The 23,671-nt window shown below is 47.7% G+C and overlaps 1 protein-coding gene across 2 annotated transcripts in view; it reads right to left on the bottom strand.

Moving 5' to 3' along the window:
- Positions 1–23,671, bottom strand: part of CRMP1 (collapsin response mediator protein 1) — a 66,374-nt gene that overhangs the window by 12,689 nt on the left and 30,014 nt on the right. For both annotated transcript variants that reach the window (XM_027971175.3, XM_027971176.3), the window contains exons 3-9: positions 22,896–23,080; positions 21,512–21,676; positions 14,607–14,668; positions 12,620–12,700; positions 7,095–7,163; positions 5,237–5,357; positions 2,104–2,260 (exon numbers count right to left, since the gene is read on the bottom strand). In XM_027971175.3, coding sequence (XP_027826976.1) covers positions 2,104–2,260; positions 5,237–5,357; positions 7,095–7,163; positions 12,620–12,700; positions 14,607–14,668; positions 21,512–21,676; positions 22,896–23,080 — 840 coding nt within the window. The remainder of the gene's footprint in view (positions 1–2,103; positions 2,261–5,236; positions 5,358–7,094; positions 7,164–12,619; positions 12,701–14,606; positions 14,669–21,511; positions 21,677–22,895; positions 23,081–23,671) is intronic.

The following is a 23,671-nucleotide window of genomic DNA, read 5'->3' as shown; positions in this document are numbered from 1 at the left end:
TTTATTGATTTGTTGATTGCAACAAAGTGACACAAGCTCACTGGGTTTGCTCTTTCATCCCTCAGGCATTGGAGAGAAAATACTTTGGGACTATGTGATGAGCCCCAAACTGGCATCTAAATCAATGGAATAAGTGGAGCGTTATTTTGTGATTTTCAATGAGGGCAGAGGCCAGCCTCTAGTTCAGACCCCCAGGCATGTGAGCAATCTTCTGGACATACAAAAATACTTTCAGATGTGATATTCACTCATTTATTCAACAAAGGTGTGTGGTCCTGTGTCTGGCACAGTCTTAGGCAAGGAGGACAAACCTACAAGCAGAAAGAGACAAATGACTGTGTTCATTTGTTGACATTCCAGTGCGGGGTGGAGAAGTCAGAACATACAGTTTATCAGGAGAATGAGTATTAGGGTGTGTGGGGTAGCACTGGGGTTGCCATTTTTCAGAAGATGATTCAAACTCTCTCTTTAAGAAGAAATCTTTCAGCAAAGAGCAAATCGGAAGATGAGCAAGAAAAGAGTGCTAGGCAGGGGTAGAGTGAATGCAAAGGCCCTGTGGCACCATCCTGCCTGGGGTATATTTAGCTTGAGACCAGTGGGCTGAACCAAGGGAACCGAGGGGAGAGGAAGGCCTGGGAGGGCCAGGCAGTGTTAGTGAGGAGTGAAGGTCAGACCAGGTTCAGCCCTGTGGGATATTGTGGGAACTTGCATTTCACTTTGAGAGGAAAGAACCCTGGAGGTCTCCTGGCCAAGGGATGGCTTGGTCTGATTAAAGTTTTAAAATTTCTCAGCATCTGGTGAGAACAGACTGTGATGCGATTAGGGTGTAGAAGGGGCCACATGGAAATAAAAGAGGCTAGTTGGGTGGTGAGAAATGATGGTCCTTGAGCCAGGATGGCTGCAGCCAAGGAGGAGGAAGTGGCCAGATTTCCAGGACCTTTGATCCACGTCCTGCCTCCTCCCGAAATGGGCAAGATTTCGGGGGCCGCAGCTCCCTGGAGGAAGATCAGGGGTTTGTTTTGGACTTGGAACTGCCCACCAAACTTCAGGCTGCAGACTCTGAGTGATTGGATATGTAAGTCATGGGCCACTGCGTCCCTTTTAGGGAAAAGGAATTTGAATGCTGGGTACATAGCCTCACCCTCTTAAGGTTCCTGCTGATTAGAAGCTCCTTCCTATCCTCACCCATCAGGCAAACTCTTATGAATCCTCTAGCTCCAGGCCTGATGTCACTTCCTCTAGAAAGCTTTCCAAGCTTGCATCTCCACTTCCAGAACGGCTTGCACCCCTCACCACTTAGCCTTCTCCTGTGACCTCAAGTATTCTTGCCTCGCACTGGCAGACAGCAGAGAAGGGACTGAAGCAGCTGTGCACCTACTGGGTGCAGGAAGCAGACCAGAATGCACTGGCTGCTGTGAACCCTGAATTCCAGGCCTTTTGCCTACACTACCTCACACCCAGCTCTGCAGCAGGTACTGTGTTCTCCCCACTCTGAGCCAACTGAGGCAGAGACATTACAGGTTAGCTGACACGGCCCGGGTGACACAGCCCATCAGGGTTGGGATCCTGGACTCACATTCCTAATTCTGTGTGTTTCCTAATGCACTGCAGTGCCAGGCACACAGAAGGTGCTTAAATATTGCTGAATGAATGGCAGGTGACCTATGAACTTGAACAGTTACTGATTAAAAGGCCTGAAAGTGTTAAGATGCTCAGTTGTGTCCGACTCTTCGTGACCCCATGGACTGCAGCCCGCCAGGTTCCTCTGTCCATGGAGTGGGTTGCCCTTCCCTTCTTCAGGGAACCTTCCTGACCCAGGGATTGAGTTGGGTCTCCCGCACTGCACGCAGATTCTTTACTATCTGAGACACCACGGAAGCCCAAAAGGCCCAAAGGCGTGCTGTAAACTACGTGGAGTTTTGTTCTGAGGTCTCCCGGAGCGCCCCACCCAAGGTCCTCTCCCTAGTGTGTCTTAGGCAATTGCACTCTCCCGCCCACCCGCTCAGCTCTGCGAACCCGCCCATCTGCCCAGCCCCGAGACCCCGCCCCGAGACCCCGCCCACCTGCCCAGCCCCAACACCCCAGCCACCCCAGGTTTCTCACCAGGCCAGTAGGGAGGTCAAGTAGTCAGGCGTGGTGGGGTCCGGGCTCAGGGGAGGGGAGGTCACAAAGGCCGCCGCCTTGGCCCAGTTCTTGCTCCAGTAATGGGTGCCATCCGTCCCCAGACTGGCAGCGATGGGCTCACCAAAAACGAGGGGGCCTTGGAAGGCAAACAGACACGCATGGTTGACAGTGGATGGTCTCTTGTGGGAGATGCTGATGCAGGAAAAGAGAATCTCAAAGGCCGGACAATGAGACTGGGGATAAATCACACCGGTCCTCTCCATCAGGCTTCACCACACACACCCCAGAGGCCCTGCCCCCGGCCACCGGGCACTCAGCACCCGCTGTCCCGCTCAGTGGCCCTGTGGACCATCAACGCTTTCAGCACTTGGATCTGATCATTAGCTGTTTACGATGGTCAGTCGAGGCACAGACACCTGATGTGCTGTCTTCGCACGGGTTCTGCCAAGAGCAGATATTCAAGTGAAAAATCAAGTTTAAGCGTTTTATCTGGAGGTGATTCCAGGAAACAACTCAGCGGGCACGGAGGACGGGACATAGGCCGAGAGAGACGCCGAGGACAGGTGAGTGACCACCCAGTCATGGCCATGGGCGTCCACAGCTCAGTGCCCTGAGGGCTCCGGGAGCCTCAGCTTCATCTCACCATGCAGAGCGAGGGGACCAGGGTATGCAGCCACCAAGCCACTGCTGGGGGCTTCTTGCTGAGCACTCACTTTCCAGGGAAGGGCCAGAGGAGTTTCTGCCAGAACAAAAACCCACGGGCAAAGTCTCAGGCTTAGCGAAAATTCCTGCAGCTGAGGAAGTGCCAAGGGGACTTGGGCCCACGGCTCTGTGGCATCTGCCCAGGGCCACGCTGCTGGCGAGTGGGAGGGAGGCTTTGGTCTCCAGCAGCCAGGCTCTGGGATGGTGCCACCCAATGGCAGTGGTGGGACTGTCCTGTGCCGAGCTGTCCAGGGGACGAGCCACCAGCCACACGTGGCCCTGGAGCACGAGAAATAGGGCTTATGCCACTGTTGTTTAGCTGCTTAGCGGTATCTAACACTTTTGAGACCTCCTTGGGATTTTCCTGGCAACATGACTGGAAGCAGGGTGCCATTCCCTTCTCCAGGGGATCTTCCTGACCCAGGGATCGAACCCGTGTCTCTGAGTCTCTACCGTTTGCAGGCAAACTCTTTACCACTGAGCCACCTGGGAAGCTACTAAAGAGCCAAAAACTTAAAACTGTATTTAAATTTGCTTCATTTAAACTGAAATAGCCATGCACGGCTGGTGGTCACCTTATGTCTCGGCAGCTCCAAGGCCTGCAGGCATAGCTACACCAGCATGCTTACCGCTGCTTTTAAGCTCCTATTACCGCTCTGAGCCACAGTTTCCTCATCTTTAACCCAGAGGTGGTCCTCAGCAAGCTGCGCTGGCCTAGAGCACTATCAACACCTCCACCAGTTAGCTTGCCCTTACAATACTAAAACCAGGTATTTGGGGGTTCAAAACTGCTCTGTTCCCAGACTTCCCTGGTGGCCCAGTGGTTAAGAATCAGCCTTCCAATGCAAGGGATGCAGGTTCAATCCCTGGTTGGGGAATTAAGATCCCACCTGCAGGACAGCTGAGCTGCAACTAGTGAGCTCACGCACAACAGAAGATCTTGAAAGATGCAGATGGGACCTCACACAGCCACACAAATAATTTAAAAAAAAAAAAAAAAAGCTGCTGTTCCATATGAAAACCACCAGCCGCATTGTGGCTTTCAGGCATTTGGAGTTGGGGCTGGTCTGAAATGAGAAATACTGAAAGGGTGAGATACACACTAGACTTTGAAGATAGTACAGAAAAAATAACGCCAAATATCCTGTTGGTACTTTTATCTTAACTACAAGTGGAGTGAATATTTTGGACACATTAGGTGAAATATCTGGTTGACCAACAAGTTCGTTTTGATTTTTCTGTCAAATTTTATGGAAAAATACTCAAGCTAACCTTTTTGGTCAACCCAGTAACATATATCATTAAAGATTTTTAAGACCAGAGCCACCTGTACTTTCCATGAAGGGTTCCTGTAAGAAGGGGGAGCCCTCCGGGTATAGAGGGTGGTGGGTGCTGCCAGGGCTGTGTTGCTCCTGCTGATTTTCACCTGGCCACCCCGTCTGACCCAGAGTTTCCGGTCAACCTCATATGACTCCCAAAGCGTGGATGGGGTGGATCTTGTCTGGGTGGCAAATGTCCTTGGTGAACGTCCAAGGATCAAAGAGTCTAGCCACTGTCTCCATGTGACATGAGCTACTGTCATTCTGTCTGTCTCCTCTGTCCATCTGTCATTCTCTCTCTCCCCATCTCTCTCGGCCTGATTTTGGGAAGGAAGGCTTCTCTGGGCGACCTTGCTCACTCTCAACCTGCTAGTTGTTGGGGGCTGTGGGCCTCGATCACAAGGCCTGGGCAATGCATTTGGACGCCTCCTCTGAGTCTCCTGGGGAAGGGCCGTTGAGCGGGTCAGTGGGTAAGTAGTGTGTCCACAAGTTTTAGAGCTGGAGGCGGACTTCCTGCCTCACTCCCCTGGTGTCCAGCACGGGGCTGTCCCCCAGACCCTCTGGCGTGTGGAACAACATCTTCCTCCTTCCCAACCTGCAGCTGAGCCTCTGTGTGGGCCCCACAGTGGAGTCTGGGTGCACGTACCCCCCTGAGAGGCCCTGGATGGGTGACCCAGGATGAAGGGCCCAGAGAGAAGCAGAAAGAAGGTGGGGAGGAACCAGGAGCTGATGCAGCCCCAGTTCCATCACTGCCTTGATGTGAAACCCTGGGGAGAACTTGGAACTCCTCATACATGGTCTCATGTGACCCACAGGAGGGATAATCACCTTAGCTACAAATGGAGAAAATGAGGACCAGAACACCACTTACCTGGGGCCTGTGGCACACCAGGAATCAAACCTAAAACCAACCACCCATCTGGCATCTGCCCACTGTCCAGCTCCCTTTTCAACCTGGCCTACAGAGCTCAGGCTGGGCACAGCTGGCAGAAGGTCTCTGTCCTGGGCAAGAGCTCCACCAGTGAACCTGAACCTGCTGGACACACCCCTTCCTCACACCCAGCGGAGATCCCAGGTGTTGGGCTGCCTACCTTTCTTCCTGGCCAGGGTGATGATGTCCGCCGCGCTCTTACTCATCACCTTGGTGATATACACAGGGCAGTTGATCCGGCCCGCGATGGTGATGGCCCGGAACACGGCCTCGGCCTCCAGCTGAGGACACAGTGAACACACAGGTCATGAGGGGAGGGGTGGGGGCACCACCCACCCTGAGCACCCAGGGCTCTTCCTGATCAGCCTTCCTTGATCTTCCTTAATGAAGTGTGGTCAGAGGGAAATCTATCGCATCAAAGGAAGAAGACACTGTAGATTTTTAAAAAGGAAGAAAAAGTCAGAATGTATTCGGCTAGGGGGTTGGAAGGCAGGACTGTGTTATTTGCATGCTTGGCAGTGCTCTGAACGCTCTGTCTGAAGATCACTTGAGCGGAACAGGCCATCAAAAGGTCCCCACGCTGCTCACATGCTTGGTGGTGGCTGTTCAGTCACTCAGTCGTGTTTGATTCTCTGTGACCCCATGCAGCATACCAGGCTCCCTGGTCCTTCACCATCTCCTGGAGCTTGCTCAAACTCACGTCCATTGAGTCATGATGCCATCCAATCATCTCTTCCTCTGTCGCCCTCTTCTCCTCCTGTCTTCAACCTTTCCCAGTATCAGGGTCTTTTCCAATGGGTTGAGCCTTCCCATCAGGTGGCCAAAATATTGGAGCTTCAGCATCAGTCCTTCCAGTAAATATTCAGGGTTGATTTCCTTTAGGATTGACTGGTTTGATCTCCTTGCTGGCCAAGAGTCTTCTCCAGCACCACAGTTCAAAAGCATCGATTCTTCAATGTTCAGCCTTCTCTCTGGTCCAACTCACATGCCTGGAGGTGGTTATTTATAAAATTCCTGACATCAGGGAACACAGGTGTTCCCATACATTCCTTCCTTCATTCAACAACTATGTGAAACCACGTGCTATGAGGTTTGGTCTCTGTACTCCCTAGTCCAGTACTTCTTGAATAAAAAAACCAATGATGTTTTTATTGTCTTATTTTTAATTTCCAATCTGTCAGAGGCCCACACATGGCTGTGCTGCTCTTGGCTGGCAGGAAGCCCAAGCCACAGCCAGGTACCAGGAAAGCAGCCACACCTAGAAGAGTCCCCATGGTGCTCACATGCCTAGAGTTGGTGGCAACGTAACATGCTACAAAGGTTTATAAACACTGTCTCCAGTGTGTTCCTGGTCTCACCAGAGACTGGGAACCCAGCTCATGGGCATGGAGCTCACGTTTGAAGCACTGGGCCAGTTCAGGAATCCTTGGGGTAAGGAGTCTGTGTATTCGTGTGTCGTGTCCCATATTCCAAAGAGGCCAGCCCAAAGCGGAGATCAGGGAAGACTGCTAATGATCTGATGAGACATCAGAAAATGTGGGGCGCCCATCCTGTCTGATGCTCAGTCAGCTTGCCTTCCTTCTGTCCCTGCTAAACACACACACAGAGGCGCACCCTATCACTCACTCCTGGGGCAATCTGCCAAGTCTTAGAGTATAGCGGACAGGAGGCCTATGCAGAGGCAGTGGTTTGGAACTCGCTCTGCCTGGGACATGGGGCTCCACTTTCCTGTGGTCAAATACCCTGAGTCCTTGGTCAGGATTCTGAAGTGTCCTTGGGGTCTTGGTGGGAAGTGTCTGGGCCCTGGGAGAGGCAGAGCCTTTCCCAACTCTTCTGATGGATCTGCAGCCCCCAGAGCTCCCGAGCCCCAGGGCAGACCCTGGAGAAGACCACACGTGCTGAGATGCTCATATGGGAATGGGATGGGGCCGGGGGCTCTAGCCAGCTGTTCCAGCTGGAACAGCATCGGGGTAAGCTCTCAGCTATGTCAGAGTCACACCCAGCGGAGGCTCCTTTACCTCTTCAGGTCTGCTCAGAGCATGGCCCTCAGGACCCGTGATGCCCATCTCTAAGATCCGCTTCTGTTCCTACAAGACAAGAACAAACGAGTCAGTGATGGCAGAATGCCAGAGCCGGGAAAGGCCAGTCCTCCAACCCATTAGACGGATGGGACAGCTGAGCCCAGGAGGACTGGACCGTGTGGAGTCTAATGGCTGGGGACATCCACAACTTCTTTGGCCCCTTCACTCCCAGTGCCCACCTTCCCCCTTTGCGATGTCCCCATCCACAGGGGCTCTATTCAACCCCACGGGACCAGTGAGAGGAAGCAAGGTTGTAAGAAATGAGCCTCAAAGACCACCCTCCACTCTTCCAGCTTCTAAGTCTCTGCTGCACAACAAGAGAAGGAGGCAGGTGGTGTGTGGGCGTGACACGGATGCGGAAACCACAGAATCCTCAACTGGGCCTCCAGTTCCAGAACTGAGCATGTGTGTGACTTTGGGCACACGGGTCACACTCTCATGAGTCTCAGTCTTCTCTTCTTTCCTTTTGTTAAAAATTGAAGTATAGGTGATCTACAAGGTTGTGTTAGCTTTAGGTGTACAGTAAAGGGATTTATTGCAAGAATTAATGCTGAAGCTGAAACTCCAATACTTTGGCCACCTGATGGGAAGAAATGACTCCTTAGAAAAGACCCTGATGCTGGGAAAGATTGAAGGCAGGAGGAGAAGGGGATGACAGAGGATGAGATGGTTGGATGGCATCACCGACTTGATGGACCTAAGTTTGAGCAAGCTCTGGGAGTTGGCGATGGACAGGGAGGCCTGGCATGCTGCAGTCCATGCGGTCGCAAACAGACACAACTGTGTGACTGAACTGAACTGAATCAGTTCAGTCGCTTAGTCGTGTCCGACTCTTTGCAACCCCATGACCCACAGCATGCCAGGCCTCCCTGTCCATCACCAACTCCCGGAGTCCACCCAAACCCATGTCCATTGAGTTGGGTGGACTCAATGGATGCCATCCAACCATCTCATCTTCTGCCGTCCCCTTCTCCTCCTGCCCCCAATCTTTCCCAGCATCAGAGTCTTTTCAAATGAGTCAGCTCTTTGCATCAGGTGGCCAAAATATTGGAGTTTCAGCTTCAACATCAGTCCTTCCAATGAACATCCAGGACTGATCTCCTTTAGGATGGACTGGTTGAATCTCCTTGCAGTCCAAAGGACTCTCAAGAGTCTTCTCCAACACCACAGTTCAAAAGCATCAATTCTTCTGCATTCAGCTTTCTTTATAGTCCAACTCTCACATCTATACATGACCACTGGAAAAACCATAGCCGAAAGTGATTTAGTTCTACAGAAAAGGAAAAAACTGAATGAACTTTTGGGCCAACCGAATATATTGCTTTTCAGATTCTTTCTCCTTATAGGTTACTATAAAATACTGAGTAGAGTTCCCTATACTATACAGTAGGTCCTTGCAGGTTATCTGTTCTCTATATAATTAGAATGTATATGTTAACCACAAACTCCTAATTTATCCCTCCCCCTCAACCTTCCCCTTTGGTAACCATACATTTCTTTTCTAATGTCTCTGAGTCTGTTTCTGTTTTGCAAATAAGTTTATTTGCATCATTTTTTAATTTTAGTTTCACATATAAGCCATTATCATATGATATTTGTCTTTGGCTTACTTCATTATTTCATTTAGTATAATCTCTAGGTCCACCCATGCTCACTGCAAATAGCATTATTAGTTCACTCATCTTTTCTTCTTCACACTGGAAATAACAGTGGCTGCACCTGGAGTTGCTATAATGCATCACCAAGGTGGCAGATGAGAAACGTCTGGATGATGTATATACAATCTACAGTGTATACGTGTGTGTGTGTATACAGTGTATATTGAGAGCTCCTGAATCATCACCCAGTTCTCATTCCCTCTACTGTAGCTTCATCTTTCTGGCACCTATCTTTCTAACAGGAAAGCTCAACCTCAAGCTTATAAATGAAATGGTTCCCTGAGCTAACGGTCTAGATGCAAAGCCATTGGCTCCAAGGCTTCAAGATGTCCCCTCCTTAGGAATACTTCAGCATCTCAACACTGATCTCTTTACATCGCCCAGATGTCAGCTGTGCTGCTGCTATTTTTAACTTCTCCAGTTTCTGTATCGTATTCTGGAACACATTCCTATGAGAAGCCCCAGACCCTATCAACAATAAAAAAATCATAATTTTCAACTCTTCATTTATGGTTATTAAGCTTGAGTTTATTATAAGAACATAAGCTGGAAATGATTTCAAGATCCAACAGCTGGGGTGGATTTAAGTACAGAACGGGATAATGTCAGCTACTGAAGATGATGTTTACAAGGCATTTTGTAAACTGTTTACAAAAAGATTTATGATACGGAGACATCCCTGTGAAAGACTGTTTAAACATCAGTTACTATTTCTGTTGGAAGGAAGGAAAGAGGAGAAAAAGGAAGGGAAGACAAAAGATGAAATGGGGGGGCGGGGCGCGGAAATGAATTACAAAAGGCTAGAGAAGGGTTTCTAGTTAACGATCATGGCTGAATACTACCATTATTGTCACTCCATCCTGAAACTCCACTACAGTGATAGACACTGTACCCAAGAACCGAAAGAACGCAGAGATGTCAAAAATGTTTTGCAACTGGGGAAGCAGAGGTACAAAAGGTAACATATTTACTGGAGCTGAGAAAACTCAACCTTAAATCAGTAGCAAGAGATTTCCCTGGTGGTCCAGTGGTTAAGACTCTGTACTTCCAATGCAGAAGGACCAAGTTTGATCCCTGGTTGAGGTTTCTGCATAGCTGTTGGTAAAGCATCTGCCTGCAGTGTGGGAGACACACACACACACACACACACAATGGCAGCAAGGAAAGCTAAAAAGCCCCATTTAAGAATTGGGGCTCCAGAGGCTTCCCTGGTGGCTCAGCGGTTAAAAAAAAAAACAAAATCAAAACACCTGCCTGCCAATGCAGAGACATGGGTTTGATCCCGGGTCTGGGAAGATCCCACATGCCATGAAGCAACTAAGACTGTGTGCCACAACTACTGAGCCTGCGCTCGGAGCCCAGGAACCACAATTACCAAACCCATGTACTGAAACTACTGAAGCCTGTGCTCTGCAACAAGCTAAACCACCACAATGAGAAGCCTGCAAACCACAACTAGAAAGTAGCCCCCGCTCGCCGCAACTAGAGAAAGCCCGTGCGCAGCAACAAAGATCCAGCACAGCCAAAAATAAATAAATAATTTTTAAAAGTATTAAGGTTCCAAACTCAACTTCTTTCACACATTTGATGAGACACAGGTTGGCGCACCCTGGGAAAGTGGGTAACAGTAACTACAAAAGCTAAATATATGTACCCAACCACCCAGGAATCCTACTCCTAAGTATTTACCAACAGAAATGCGACCATATGTTTCACAACAAACTGAACAAGAATGTTCAAGAAAATGTTACAAACAAAAGTCCCAAATTTAAAAGGATCCAAATATCTATCAGGGGCTTCCCTGGTGGCTCAGACAGTAAGAATCTGCCTGCAATGCGGGCAACCCAGGTTTGATCCGTGGGTTGGGAAGATCCCCTGGAGAAGGAAAAAGCAACCCAACTCCAGTATCCTGGCCTGGAGAATTCCATGGACATAGGAGTCCAGTGGGATATAGTCCATGGGGTCCGAAAGGGTCAGACACGACTGAATAAATATAAATAGAAAAAAAACACTATCAACTGGAGAACAAATTGTGATCTATTCCTGCTGTGTAATTCTACACCATGATGAAAAAGAAAACTCTGTGCTTCAGGAAGCCATAGAGATGAATCTCACAGACCTAGGATTGAGCGAGGTCAAGCGAGGTCAAGCGAGGTCAAACGAGGTCACTTTCTCCCTCACTTGGAAGGAAGCCGGCCACCGTGATGTAGCTGTCCATGTGTCAGGGAGCCAAGGGGACCTCTGTCCAACAGCCAGCAAAGAATAGAGGCCATCGGTCTGATAGCTTGTGAGGAACTAATCTTAGCAACAACCCTCTGAGCGATGCTGGAAAGGAATTCTGCCCCAGACCAGCCACGAGACAACTGCACCCAGACCCAACACCTTCAGGGCAGCCTGTGAAAGACCCCAAGGTCAAAGACCCAGCAAGGCCACACCTGGACTCTCAACCCACAGGACCGTGACACAGAAGAAGTTTATTGTTTGAGGATGCTAAATTCGGGACGGGGGGATTCTTATGCAGCCACGAGAACTGAAACAGATTTTGGTGTACAGAAGTAGGGTTTTACCATGAAAGTGAAAGATACTCAGTTGTGTCCGACTCATAGCGACCCCATGGACTATATATAGTCCATGGAATTCTCTAGGCCAGAATACTGGAGTGGGTATCCTTTCCCTTCTCCTGATGGCTCAGTGGGTAAAGAATCCACCTGCAGTGCCGGAGACACAGGAGATATGGGTTCGATCGCTGGGCCGGGAAGATCCTCTGGAGGAGGAAATGGCAACCCACTCGAGTATTCTTGCCTGGAGCATCCCATGGACAGAGGAGCCTGGCGGGCTGCAGTCCAATGGTCTGCTAAGAGTCGTGAGTGACTAAGCACACACGCACACATATACACTACTTAGCGTGGCATTAATTACTTTCACTGGATGCATCCAAATCTTCTATCTTGATCTGTGGCATCATGATTAACCCAGCCCTTCCCCCACAGGAGACCACGTGACCCTTCTGATTTCCTCCTCTTCTTCCCCATCCTATCAATCATGAGTCCTGCAGAGAGTGCTCCTCCTCTACCGTACTCTGGCCCCTTCCACCCGCCTCTGTATCCTCTCTTCATTTCCTATGAGTAAATCCTAACCGGTCAACCTGACTTTACTCCATTCCCATCAAAATTCTCCACCTCATGGCCAGAATGATCCAAATGAGTTCATGTCTCGCTTTACCCAAAACTTTTGCACGACCACATCTGCTACATGTCCAACGCTGAGCTTTGCAAACACAGTATCACTGACCCTCAGATAAAGAACAGGAGCTTTCCTGGGGTGGAGCTCCCTGCCCCACGTCAGAGGGCCAGGAGATCAAGGAGGCTGGGCTGGAACTCTGCTGCTAGCCTGCGCTCTGTCCACTATCCCTGCTCCCAAAGCTCCCAAGTCACGGAGGAGGACGGGCAACTCCAGTTTCCACGTCTGTTGCCTCTGGGGTCCCCTAGGTGTGCCAAATGCATTTTCTTTCGGATCTTCATTTACTGCTCATGCAAACTCTCCATGGTTCACAGGGCAGTCATGTTACCCCGACTGTACAGGTGAGAAAACTGCAATCCAAGAGTCACTATGGCCTGCCAAAGGCCACGCTGCAGACAGCGTGTGAGTGAGTCACACCCAGTGTCTGACATGCCACCCAGCTCTTGGCTTGACCCTTCACGCCTAGTGACCTGGCTGACTAATGCCTCCACCCCCTCTTCTCATAGCCTTGACAACAAGGAGAATGAGACTGAGGTAGAAAGCCTGGGAATTCAGACCACTCACCTGAGCTATCAAATCGCCATTTTCTGCGTGGACCAGGATCACAGCTCCCAGCCCCTTAAGGAAGGTGAAGGCTTCATAGAGCTAAGGAGAGATGAACAGGGGTTGGGGTAAGATAAAAATATCACAGCACGAGCATTTGCAGACTGCCCTTATTGCTCACACACACAGTCATCCACCTGCCGGGATGGTCCATCCACATCAATGGAACACATTGTTCAACAAGTGAGCACTGGAAAAGATCTTCCCTTAGCCCTACACCCTCCAGATCCAAAAGCAGGAAGTTAAGGTGGGGGGGGGGGGTGGCAGTGGTGGGGCATAATTGATAAAAATCACACCAAGGCATGATTATGCCCACAAGTATACCCACGCAGGCCTTTCATTTTCTTTGTGGCTTTGCTTCTTTGAAGTATGTAGTTGTCAATGGGGACAAGTGCAGCTGAGAAGTTTACTGAAATTGTATAATTAAACCCGCTGAGCCTGTATTGCAGCCACCACCAACCACAGGAAATGTGTACATCTTTACAAAAATTCCAACCCATGTCATCTTACAAATCATAGTGTAGTAGGGGGGACCAAGTCCTTTACTAACTCTAATGCCCAGATCACATATATCCTGCCAAGCATCACCTGATTTAGCCAATCCAGGTCCTGCCCACACTGCCCACTGCCCTCTTCCAACCCACAAAGGATCCGTGGTCAGACAGTTGTATCTGGAGAGGACCAGAGCCACATGTTCCCTCCCTTTGCCAATCCCAACTTTGTCCTCATTGCATATAAGACCTCCCTCACCCAGGATGTGTGCTCTTAGGGGTAGACAACAGGTGATGGAGGCATATGGAGCACTTTTGAGGACCCACCCCCTGAATCTGCTAAGCTCCATTTCTAACCAGGGCTTCAGTGAAACAGACATTCAAATGAAACAGATGAAAATGTCAATTATGCTAGAGAAACACACACTACTTTTTCCATGAAACTGAACGTACTTTTAGCCTTTAGGATGCCTTTGATGGTTGCATCAAAGGTTTCCAGGACATCCGGGGGTAAGTTATATCCTGTCTATTTTGAAAGGGAAAACATGGATGCTTCCTCCATTGCACATGAAACCCCATGGTGATCATGACAATCTGCTTATTAATACCCAAAAGGCACCTGCTGTGTGCCAGGCTCTGCCCTAGAGCTTTACTTGTACAGAATCATTTAATCCTCCACAACCTCTCTTAATGGCAAGTGCAATTAAGAGCCTAAAGCACAGAGAGGTTAGGAAATCTAGCCCCAGGCTACACAGCAAAGTTGGGGCTTGCTGTCAAGCAGTCTGGCTCCAGCATTCATTTCCTTTGGCACCACACTGCCCCACCTTTTTAACAAGCAGAGGGCAGAGCGATAATAACAAAACCAAACCAGGGGTCCTAGTAGTGAAAGAAGGCCTGGGGCCCAATAAATTGTAACCCACTACATCTGTACTCCTCAGAACACTATCTTCCTTGACTCAACTCATCCACATAACAATTGTTTGAGGTTGACAGGGCCAGCGGTGATCATGCTGTACAGATGAGGAAACTGAGACAGGACGTGACTTGCAAGTGACTGGAGGAACAGCCAGGCCCTGCTTCAAATCAGAGACCTAAGGAAATGGTCCCCAAACTCGCTTGAGCCCCAGAATCAGGGGCAGAGCTTTCGGGTCATACAGATTCCTGAAGTCTAGCCTTGAGCATCTCTGATGGAATCTAAGAGTCTGCGTTTTTAGTGAGCTCTTTACATGAGGCTGAGGATGAGCTGAGTTTGGGAACCACCATGCAGGGATCCCCACTCTATGCCACTCTAGCTGGAAAGGAATACAGGGTGATGACTGACAGTTCGGTGTCAGAACCAGGACTTGAACCCAGGCCCTTCCTCGGCCTGCTCTGACATCTCCCCTGCCCTGAACTGCCTTCCTGACAAGGCAGGTCTATTCCTGCCCTGGGGAGGTGGAGGGTGTACGAGGACCTACCTGGCTATCAGACATTTGGTAGAGATCCTTGTAAGCCATGTAGACCTGGAAGGAATTGACTCCTGTTTCAAGATACAAAGAGAGCAAAAAATGCATTTAAGATAAAAAAGAACATGTCTTGCCAGTAAATCAATAAGCACAGTACAGAGTGGTAACAACCAAGTTGCAAGGGTGCCATCAGAATTCACAGCAGGGGCATCTAAGCTAGCCTGGGGGCGGTGGATGAGGGTCAAAGGGGGCCTCCAGGGAAAGTCACGTGTCAGCTGAGTCTGAAAGAGCAGGAAGAGGAAGGAGGGGATGGGGGGTGGGGCGGAGGGAGGATGAGGGGGAGGGGAGGGGGAAAGGGAGGGAAGAGGGAAGGGGAGGGGAGCTACCTGGGCTGAGAGGGAGGGATGTGCGTGGCACAGATGGAAGGAAAGATAAAAGGACATTAGATGTGTAGGTGCTACAAAGTGTCCTGTGTCAGAAACAGAAAGATCATGTGCTTTTAAGAAAATTCCCTTACACTTTTTCATTCTGGTAAAATATACGAAACAAAATCCAGCATCGTAACCATTTTAAAGTGTACATTTCAGTGGCACTCAGCGCATTCACGATGGTGTACAGCCATCACTATTGTCTAGCAGAACATGTGCTTTTAAAGCAAGGGCATGACACGATCAGACTTTTTTGTCCCAGAAGGACTCTTCTGGAAGGATGGGTGTGCAGAACAGCAGGGAGACATGGAGGTGAGTTGGAAGATGCTGAAGGCAAAAGGGACACGTGAGGTGAGGCTCTGAACCAGGGCAGGAGCTGCAGGGATGGAGAGGGATTGAGAATGTGAAAAGGCTGAAATGACAGGATTTACTGTGCAGTCAGAGGTGGGGGAGCAGGGGAGGTGGGGAGAGGACTGCTCCTAATACGCCTTCAAGGGGCCCAAGAGCAAGGGATCATTATTTCACCTTCCAAACCCACACGTGCTGAAAAGAGCCAACTCACTGGAAAAGACCCTGATGCTGGGAAAGATTGAGGGCAGGAGGAGAAGTGGGTGAGAGAGGATGAGATGGTTGGATGACTTCACTGACTCCATGGACATGAGTTTGAGCAAGCCCCGGGAGATAGTGAAGGACAGGGAAGTCTGGTGTGCTGGAATTTGTGGGGTGGCAGAGGGTCGGACACAACCTAGCAGCTAAACGACAACAAACAGGTAAAACCACAGTGAAAGGTAAACTCACAGCCTTAGATGCTTCACTATTTTCGGAAAGAGAGGAGAAACATATCGATTGAGTAAACTTCTACGATCAGTTCAGTTCAGTCACTCAGTCCGGAAATTCACCAGAAATTAGAAGTAAACAATACAAATATAAAAACAGAAATAATGAATTGGCAGAACTGATAAATATGCCTTAGAACTGGTTCTGGTGAGTGGGTGGATGGGGGTAAAGCTGTCTCAGATTCGCTTTCGTCCAAATCATGATAGAGCTGACTCATTTTAAATGGAAAATTTATTTAAGTTAATTCTTAAAAATTCAAAGTGAAAAGCAAACAACCAACATGGTGAACATATCTGCAACAAACTAAACAAAATTTCTTTTTTCAAAACCTCTTATTTAAAGAATATCAGCCAGGAGTTACTTCTGGGCAAGGAGGGAGTTTTGACTACAGTGGGGACCCATGAGAAGTTCATCACAGAGGTCTTTGGGGCAAAGTTCTACTTCTTGCCTGGAAAGGGTAATCTTATAATTCATAAAGTCACATTTTTTTCTTCTGTGGTTTTCTGTATGCTTCATTTTATAGGTAAAAAAAGATTAAAATAAAAGCAATAAAGCAAAAAAAGGCAAACAATTTTTAGACAACTTTTTTTAGTTGTCTAACTAATAAAGATAAACACGATTTGGTCTTATCAAAGTAATTCAGATGGAAACCTCAGTACTGTACATTTTAGAATATGCTGCTCAATGCTAGTGAATAAGCATCAAAATGAGCCCCTCTTTCATAACAAGTGACAGTAACATTGGCACAACCAATTTGCACCTACTTAGAAAACCAATCCGTATCAAGAGTTGTGTTTCAGTATCTTTGGCCCGATAATTCTACCACTAGCAGCAGAGCTTTGGGAAATACAGTCAGCCCTGTTACTCAAAAACCTCCCAAATTCATAAACTCCATCATCACAGTCCTCCTCTAAGGAGGCTGTAAGGAGCACCAATGCTAAAGGATGATACTGAACACCTGCTGAGCCATCAACCCATTCATAACACCCTCCAATTCTCAGAACCGTCTAACATTTTTTAGCAAATAGCCTCCCCGTATCCAACCAGTAACCTTGGAAGCAGCCATGTTCATACCACGTGGCCACAGATCACAGATGGCTGGTCCAGGGCTGGGCATCTGACAGATGCTGAGCTGAGCCGGGGGAGGGACTGAGGCCAAATGAGAGCAAAAGACATCTGACTGGTCTTTGAAACAGATGTCCACCCAGACAAAGCGTGGGCTGTTGTATTCCACTGCGGGGACTACGGAAATAGAGAATGCAGGTCAAGGGTAGGAGGAGGGCAGGGCTAGCTCAGAGAGAAAGGCAGGGATGAGCACAGGAAGACTTCCTGGCATGGCACGGATGTATTCATGGATCGCTGAATACACGTCTCTGTCACTAAAGGAAAGCTGCTTTGTTTAGCATAAGCCAAGCTCTAGAGTGAGTCTCTTGCTTGTAATCAAACATAGGGAGGCTGATATCTATATTGGTGAAGAAAAACTGGATTCATAAACAATTAATAGGTTTCTTGGCTACAAGACTTACAGATTTTTACATGATTTTTACAAACACAACTCTTGATACGGATTAGTTTTCCAAGTGGGCGCACACTGGTTGTGCCAATGTTACTGTCACTTGTTATGAAAGAGGGGTTCATTATGATGCTTATGTGCATTAAGAATATTCGAGAAGAAAAAACAGGGAGCATTTCTGAAACTTATGAGAGCCCAGAAGCCCTTTCTCAGGGAATATTCATTGTCTCACCCATCAAATATTCACTGAGTATGGACTGTGGGCTAGTACCATTCTAGAAGCTAGAGATACAGCTACGAAGGAGGCAGGAAGGATCCTTGTCTATATTCTAGTGGAAATAAGCCGTGAACAAACAAATAAATGAGATAATTTCATGTAAAAGCAGGAGGCAGGAAGAAGTTAAACCGGCTGGCAAATAGTTTAAAGGTTCACAAAACTTTTGCAACAACCTCTCTCAAGAGGTAGAATCTATTTTCTCATTTCTTAAGTGTGGGCTGTCTTGAGACTGACTCTGAACAGCAGAATGAAGCAGAAGTGTGAGTGGACACATTCCAAGCCTGGGCTCAGAGGGCTTGCAGCTCCATCAGCCTCACAGAGTCAGCATGGGAAGAAGCCTATGAGAGCTGCCGGGGAAGGGAGGGTACAGAAAGCCATCCCAGGCAGCCCCACCTCCCAGCTGGGGCCTAAGGCATAAGTAAGCCACATGTGGGCAGCAGAACCGCCCAGCTGAGCCCAAACCAAAGTGCCTTTCCACAGAGCTGTGCACAAATAATAAATGTTGCTTTTTATTTGTTGTAGTAAAATACACCTCGCCTAAAATTAACCATCTGCACCATTTTAAGTGGTTTAAGTACATGCACACTGCTGTGCTTCCATTTCAAAACCTCTCATTTTGGCAAAACTGAAACTCTATCCCCATTAAACACTTCTGCTACATTGACTATGCTAAAGCCTTTGACTGTGTGGATCACAACAAACTGAAAAATTCTTAAAGAGATGGGAATATCAGACCACCTTACCTGCCTTCGGAGAAACCTGTATGCAGGTCAAGAAGCAACAGTTAGAATTAAACATGGAACAACAGACTGGTTCCAAATTGGGAAAGGAGTATGTCAAGGCCGTATATTGTCACCCTGCTTATCTAACTTATATGCAGAATACATCATGTGAAATGCCAGGCTAGATGAAGCACAAGTTGGAATCAAGGCTGCTGGGAGAAATATCAATAACCTCAGATATGCAGATGACACCACACTTATGACAGAAATCAAAGAGGAATTAAAGAGCCTCTTGATGAAGGTAAAAGAAGAGAGTGAAAAAGTTGGCTTAAAACTCAACATTCGAAAAACTAAGATCATGGCATGCAGTCCCATCACTTCATGGCAAATAGACAGGGCAACAATGGTAACAGTGGCAGGCTTTATTTTCTTGGGCTTCAAGATCACTGCGGATGGTGACTGCAGCCATGAAATTAAAAGACTCCCTGGAAGAAAAGCCATGACAAAGCTAGACAACATATTAAAAAGCAGGGACATTGCTTTGCCAATAAAGGTCCATCTAGTCAAAGCTATGGTTCTTCCAGTAGTCATGTGTGGATGTGAGAACTGGACCATAAAAAAGGCTGAGCACCAAAGAATTGATTTGTTTCGGATTGTGGTGTTGGAGAAGATTCTTGAGCGTTCCCTAGGACAGCAAGGAGATCAAACTAGTCCATCCTAAAGGAAATCAACCCTGAATATTCTTTGGAAGGACTGATGCTGAAGCTCCAATACTTTGGTCACCTGATGTGAAGAGTCGACTCATTAGAAAAGACCCTGATGCTAAAAAAGATAGAAGGCAGGAGGAGAAGGGGATGATAGAGGGTGAGATGGTTGGATTGCATCACTGACTCAGTGGACATGAGTTTGAGCAAGCTCCAGGAGATGGTGAAGGACCGGGAAGCCTGGCGTGCTGCAGTCCATAGGGGAGCAAAGAGCCCGACATAACTGAGCGACTGAACAACAGCAAATTAGACACCAACTCCGCATTGCCCGTCCCCCCAGGCCCTAGCAACCACCTTTGTACACTCTATGAACTGGATGACAACAGGCCCCTCCTATGAGCCCAGCCAAACAGCATCTGCCTTCCTGTGACTGGCTTATAATGTCCTCAAGGCTCACCCACATCATAGCAGGTGTCAGAATTCCCTTTCTTTTCAAAGCTGAATGACGCTCCATTTTACAGATGGACAGCATTTTGTTTATCCAGTCATCCTCTGATGGACATTTAAGTTGTTTCCTTTTTTGAATAGAGAATTAACACCAAGCTTAGACCAGGGGTCTCACCCTGGTACCAGAGCTCTGGTGCTGAGATCATTGGGTGAGCCTCAGAGAGGTCAGCTTGGTGACATGCACAGTATCATATAGCCAAGAAGTATGAGGGCAGGATTCAGATCCAGGCAGCCCAACTTCTGGGATCTTTTTACATCCTGGACTGTGATTCTGTATACAAAAAAGTGTGTGACTCACAGCAACTTCAGTGAAGGGATAAAACCATCTGGATATAGAAGTTCAGACTTAAAAGACCCAAACTGGTAAATAAGCAAGGAACACCATCAGATAGTCACATAAAGGAAAAGCGTGCACAAAATGTTTCACATAATTAGTGGTTGAAGCATTGTAATGTTCAACAGTAGAGTGACTTTTATTCATTAAATTAGCAAGGATTTCATAGAAGCAATAACACCCAATGGTGCAAACATGCAGGGAGTGAGAGACATAGGGCAGTGGGCATGCAAGTGGGTGCATTTCTGTGAAAAGCAATTTGGAAATAAGTGTCAGGCTTTTGAAAAAAGTTAAAACTTTGACCCTGTAATGCCATTTCTGAAAATCTAAGGCAATAATTAGAGATGCAAACAAACGTTTATATACAAAGATATTCACCAAACACAATTTACAGTAAAGCAAATGGAAAACCTAAGTGCCCAATAAAAAGGAAACAGCTAAGCAAATTAGCCATAACATTGTATGTTACAAGTCATTAAAAAGTTATTAATGAAGAGCAATGATTGTTCATAAAATGTTAAGTGAGAAAAGAAGAATTCCAAGTAACTGCTACTGTATAACTATATAAGGAGAAAACTGTCTAAATAGGGAATGGAAAGCAATAGTCTTTAACATTGATAATAAGTGGTGATTTGGGGGTAGGACCAGAGGGGAAACTTTCTTTTTCCTTCTCTTGATTTTCTTCTTTTGTATTGTGCTGATGATATTTCATAAGAAAACACAGCATATGTATTTTAAAAATTGAAAGTACCCCCCTTTCTCTCCTTGAAGCATCTCATTTATCTAAGGCTGTCTCTTCAGAGAGCCTCAAAACTGCCCCCCTTTCTGGAGGGACCATTCATATCTGGTTTACTCTGTTCTCTTCTGTGCTTCTGTGGGTCTTCAGTTCAGTTTATCTTCATTTGGTGTAACACACACTGTAAGGTACCCACACTGTGAAGGGACAGCCTGTGTGAGCCCACACAGAGGAGGGCCAGGTTGGACATAGAGAGGCACAGACATGATCCCCTCTGATCATAAGCTCAGAGTTTAACAGAAGAGCCAGACAGACAACAAGGGTCCTTCAATCCAAAAAACAAAGCAAAAGCAATGGAAAAGGTGTGCCAAACAGGCCCCAGTAACCTGCTATGGATATTCAAGGGATAAAGCAATTCTGATCAGAGAAATCAGAGGAGGTGATAGTTGAGCTGGGTATCAGAGAGAAGAAAGGGCATCCCTGGAGGCAGGTATAGCAGTACCAAGAACAAAGACCCAGCAGTGTAGCAGGTTTCAGGGGGTGGCATTCAGGATAATAAACACCCAGATGAGTGTAGTGGGGAGAGAGAAAAGTGAGGCTAGGTCAGTGGGGGCCTTGTGTGCAGGCTCAGGAAATCAGACTTTTTTCTATGAACAGACGGACTCTCCAAAGGATCTAAAGGAGAGGAAGACAGATTCTTTAAGGAGGGTCCAATATTTCCACTGTTGATGTGGCAGGGCAGAGCTCACAGCTGGGCTCAGAACAGATGCAGTTAAAGAGATTCGTAACTCCACAAACCAGACCCACCAAAGATACGATGATTCCAGAACTGTGCCCCACTTCCAGGGCTGTAACTCACCTTTGTCCTGCACCAGGACCTCGAGCTCCTCCCGGACGCCATCGTACCAGCTGGTGATGTCCACATGGAGGGAGTAGTCACAGCAGGATTTGGTGTCTGCTGCTTCATGCCATTTCTCAAAGGAGGTCAGCAGGCTGGACCCAGGTTCAGGAACAACATGGTCAACTGGGACAGAAAAATATCACATCCCAAGAGGCTCAGGACCCAAGCTGTTCCAATGGCAGCCTCTTCCCTGCCATCATCATCACCACCACCTCCAATATCAGCATAACTACTGCGACCATCCCTTATCCCCCCATCGCCATGATCATCACCACCACTTACACCATCCAGACCAACATCCTCAGCATCACCATCCTCTTCATCACTCTCACCATTGTCAACATCAATACTGTTACTGTCATCCCATCATTATCAAAATCATCAGCAGGGAAACGGTCACCACCATCTCAGTCTTCATTGCCACCACCACTGTTACTGTAATCTCATCTTCCTCCTCATCACCATCGTTATCATGACTGCTTATTGAATGCTTACATGTATCACATACTGCCACAAAGGCTTTATATAAATTACCTAATAAAATCCTCACAAATACCCTGTAAAGTGAGTATAAATACCCTCACTTGGCAGATGAGGAAACTGAGGCTTAAAGAAGGTGAAAAACGTCCAAGGTCACAAAACTAGTAAGGCAGTACAGAGAAGATTCCCAGAGTCCAGTCAGCTATAAAGACAGGACCATTTCCTGTGACTCCATGTTACCTTCTTGGGCATAGAATGCAAAGGTGAAAAGGACTTAAAAGAATATGAACTTGACCATCCCTTTTTCAAATAAAGTCTTAGATGTAAAGCCTATCAATGGGGAGACATCTGTCTTTTAAACCACACTGGGCTCTGCACATCCCTCTGTTCCCGCCCTGTTTCTAACATCCACCCTTCACAGCCATAAAGAGCAGTATCTGCTACCCAACCCCTCTCACTCCTCCACCCATGTAGAGCATCAAATTAGCCTTTGCTAATTTGCCTTTCCAGTCCTTACTCTACGTGACCTCTCAGGACATGTCAAATCACTCTCTCCTTCTTTAAATTTACTCCTCCATGGTTTCCATGGCAACGTGATTTTCAAAGTTTGGAAACATTGTACTATGCATCATTATCACAGCAGCAATACTGACACAACCACTTCCCAGCTGTGAAAATTTCAGCAGCTTATCTCTCTGAGCCTTGCTTTCCCAATGGTCATAACAATACCTGCCTCACTGGTTCTAAAACTTTAGCCTTCTGCACACCATGTACCCAGAGCAAAGAGCCTGATGTTGCTCACGATGCTGGGGCTTTGAAAGAGAAGTAGCAGCCTATGGCCTAAAGCAGGGGTACGACTCACTGATCATTGTGGTCCCGCCCACCAGTGCTGCTTTGGTCCCTTGGAAGAAGTCATCAGCAGCCGTCATCCCCTGGAAGGGCTTCTGCAGGTAGGTGTTGACATCAATACCTCCAGGAATAACCATCCGCCCATTGGCCTCAATGGTCTTCACTCCACCGGGAACAATTAAGTTCTCCCCTATTTGCCTGGAAACAGACAACAAAGACAGACTTTGGTTCTGAAAACAAATGGCTGCCAACTGTGTAGTTTCAGTTCCATGAGACAAACATTTCTGAGGCAAGTCCCACCCAGGGCACCAGGTGGACAGAGAAAACTCAGGCAGGGTCCCTGCCCTCCAGGGGCTCACAGTCTAATGAGGAGGAGAGACATATAAGAAGATGTTTATTACACCCCAGTTCACACTGGGGGATGAGGAGCACAAGGTGGGCCATTTCATCAGCCCTGGTGATCTGGGAGGGCCTCCAGGGGGAGGCAGGGGCAGAGCTGAACCCAAGAGCAGTGAGACCAGCATTGGCCTTAAGTGGGAAAGCGTTCTCTGAACAGCTTGTCACTCAAGAGTACTTCATAGTCTCTTGGCAACTGCCTGGGGGATGCAGAGATGAGCAATGGCAGGGAGACACAGTGACAAGACCCCTTAGCTCTGCAAGTCCTCAAAGGCAAGGCTATGGAGTGAACTCTGACAGTCCCAAATCCGTATGTTGAAGTCCTAACCCCTAGCCCTTCAGAATAAGACTATATTTGCAGAGAAGGCCTCTAAAGAGGTCATTAAGTTACAA

Source organism: Ovis aries, chromosome 6 (assembly GCF_016772045.2).
Source record: "Ovis aries strain OAR_USU_Benz2616 breed Rambouillet chromosome 6, ARS-UI_Ramb_v3.0, whole genome shotgun sequence".
Classification (NCBI taxonomy): Eukaryota; Metazoa; Chordata; class Mammalia; order Artiodactyla; family Bovidae; genus Ovis; species Ovis aries.
The sequence above is the reverse complement of the archived record's forward strand: the minus strand, read 5'-3'. Positions and strand labels throughout refer to the sequence as shown.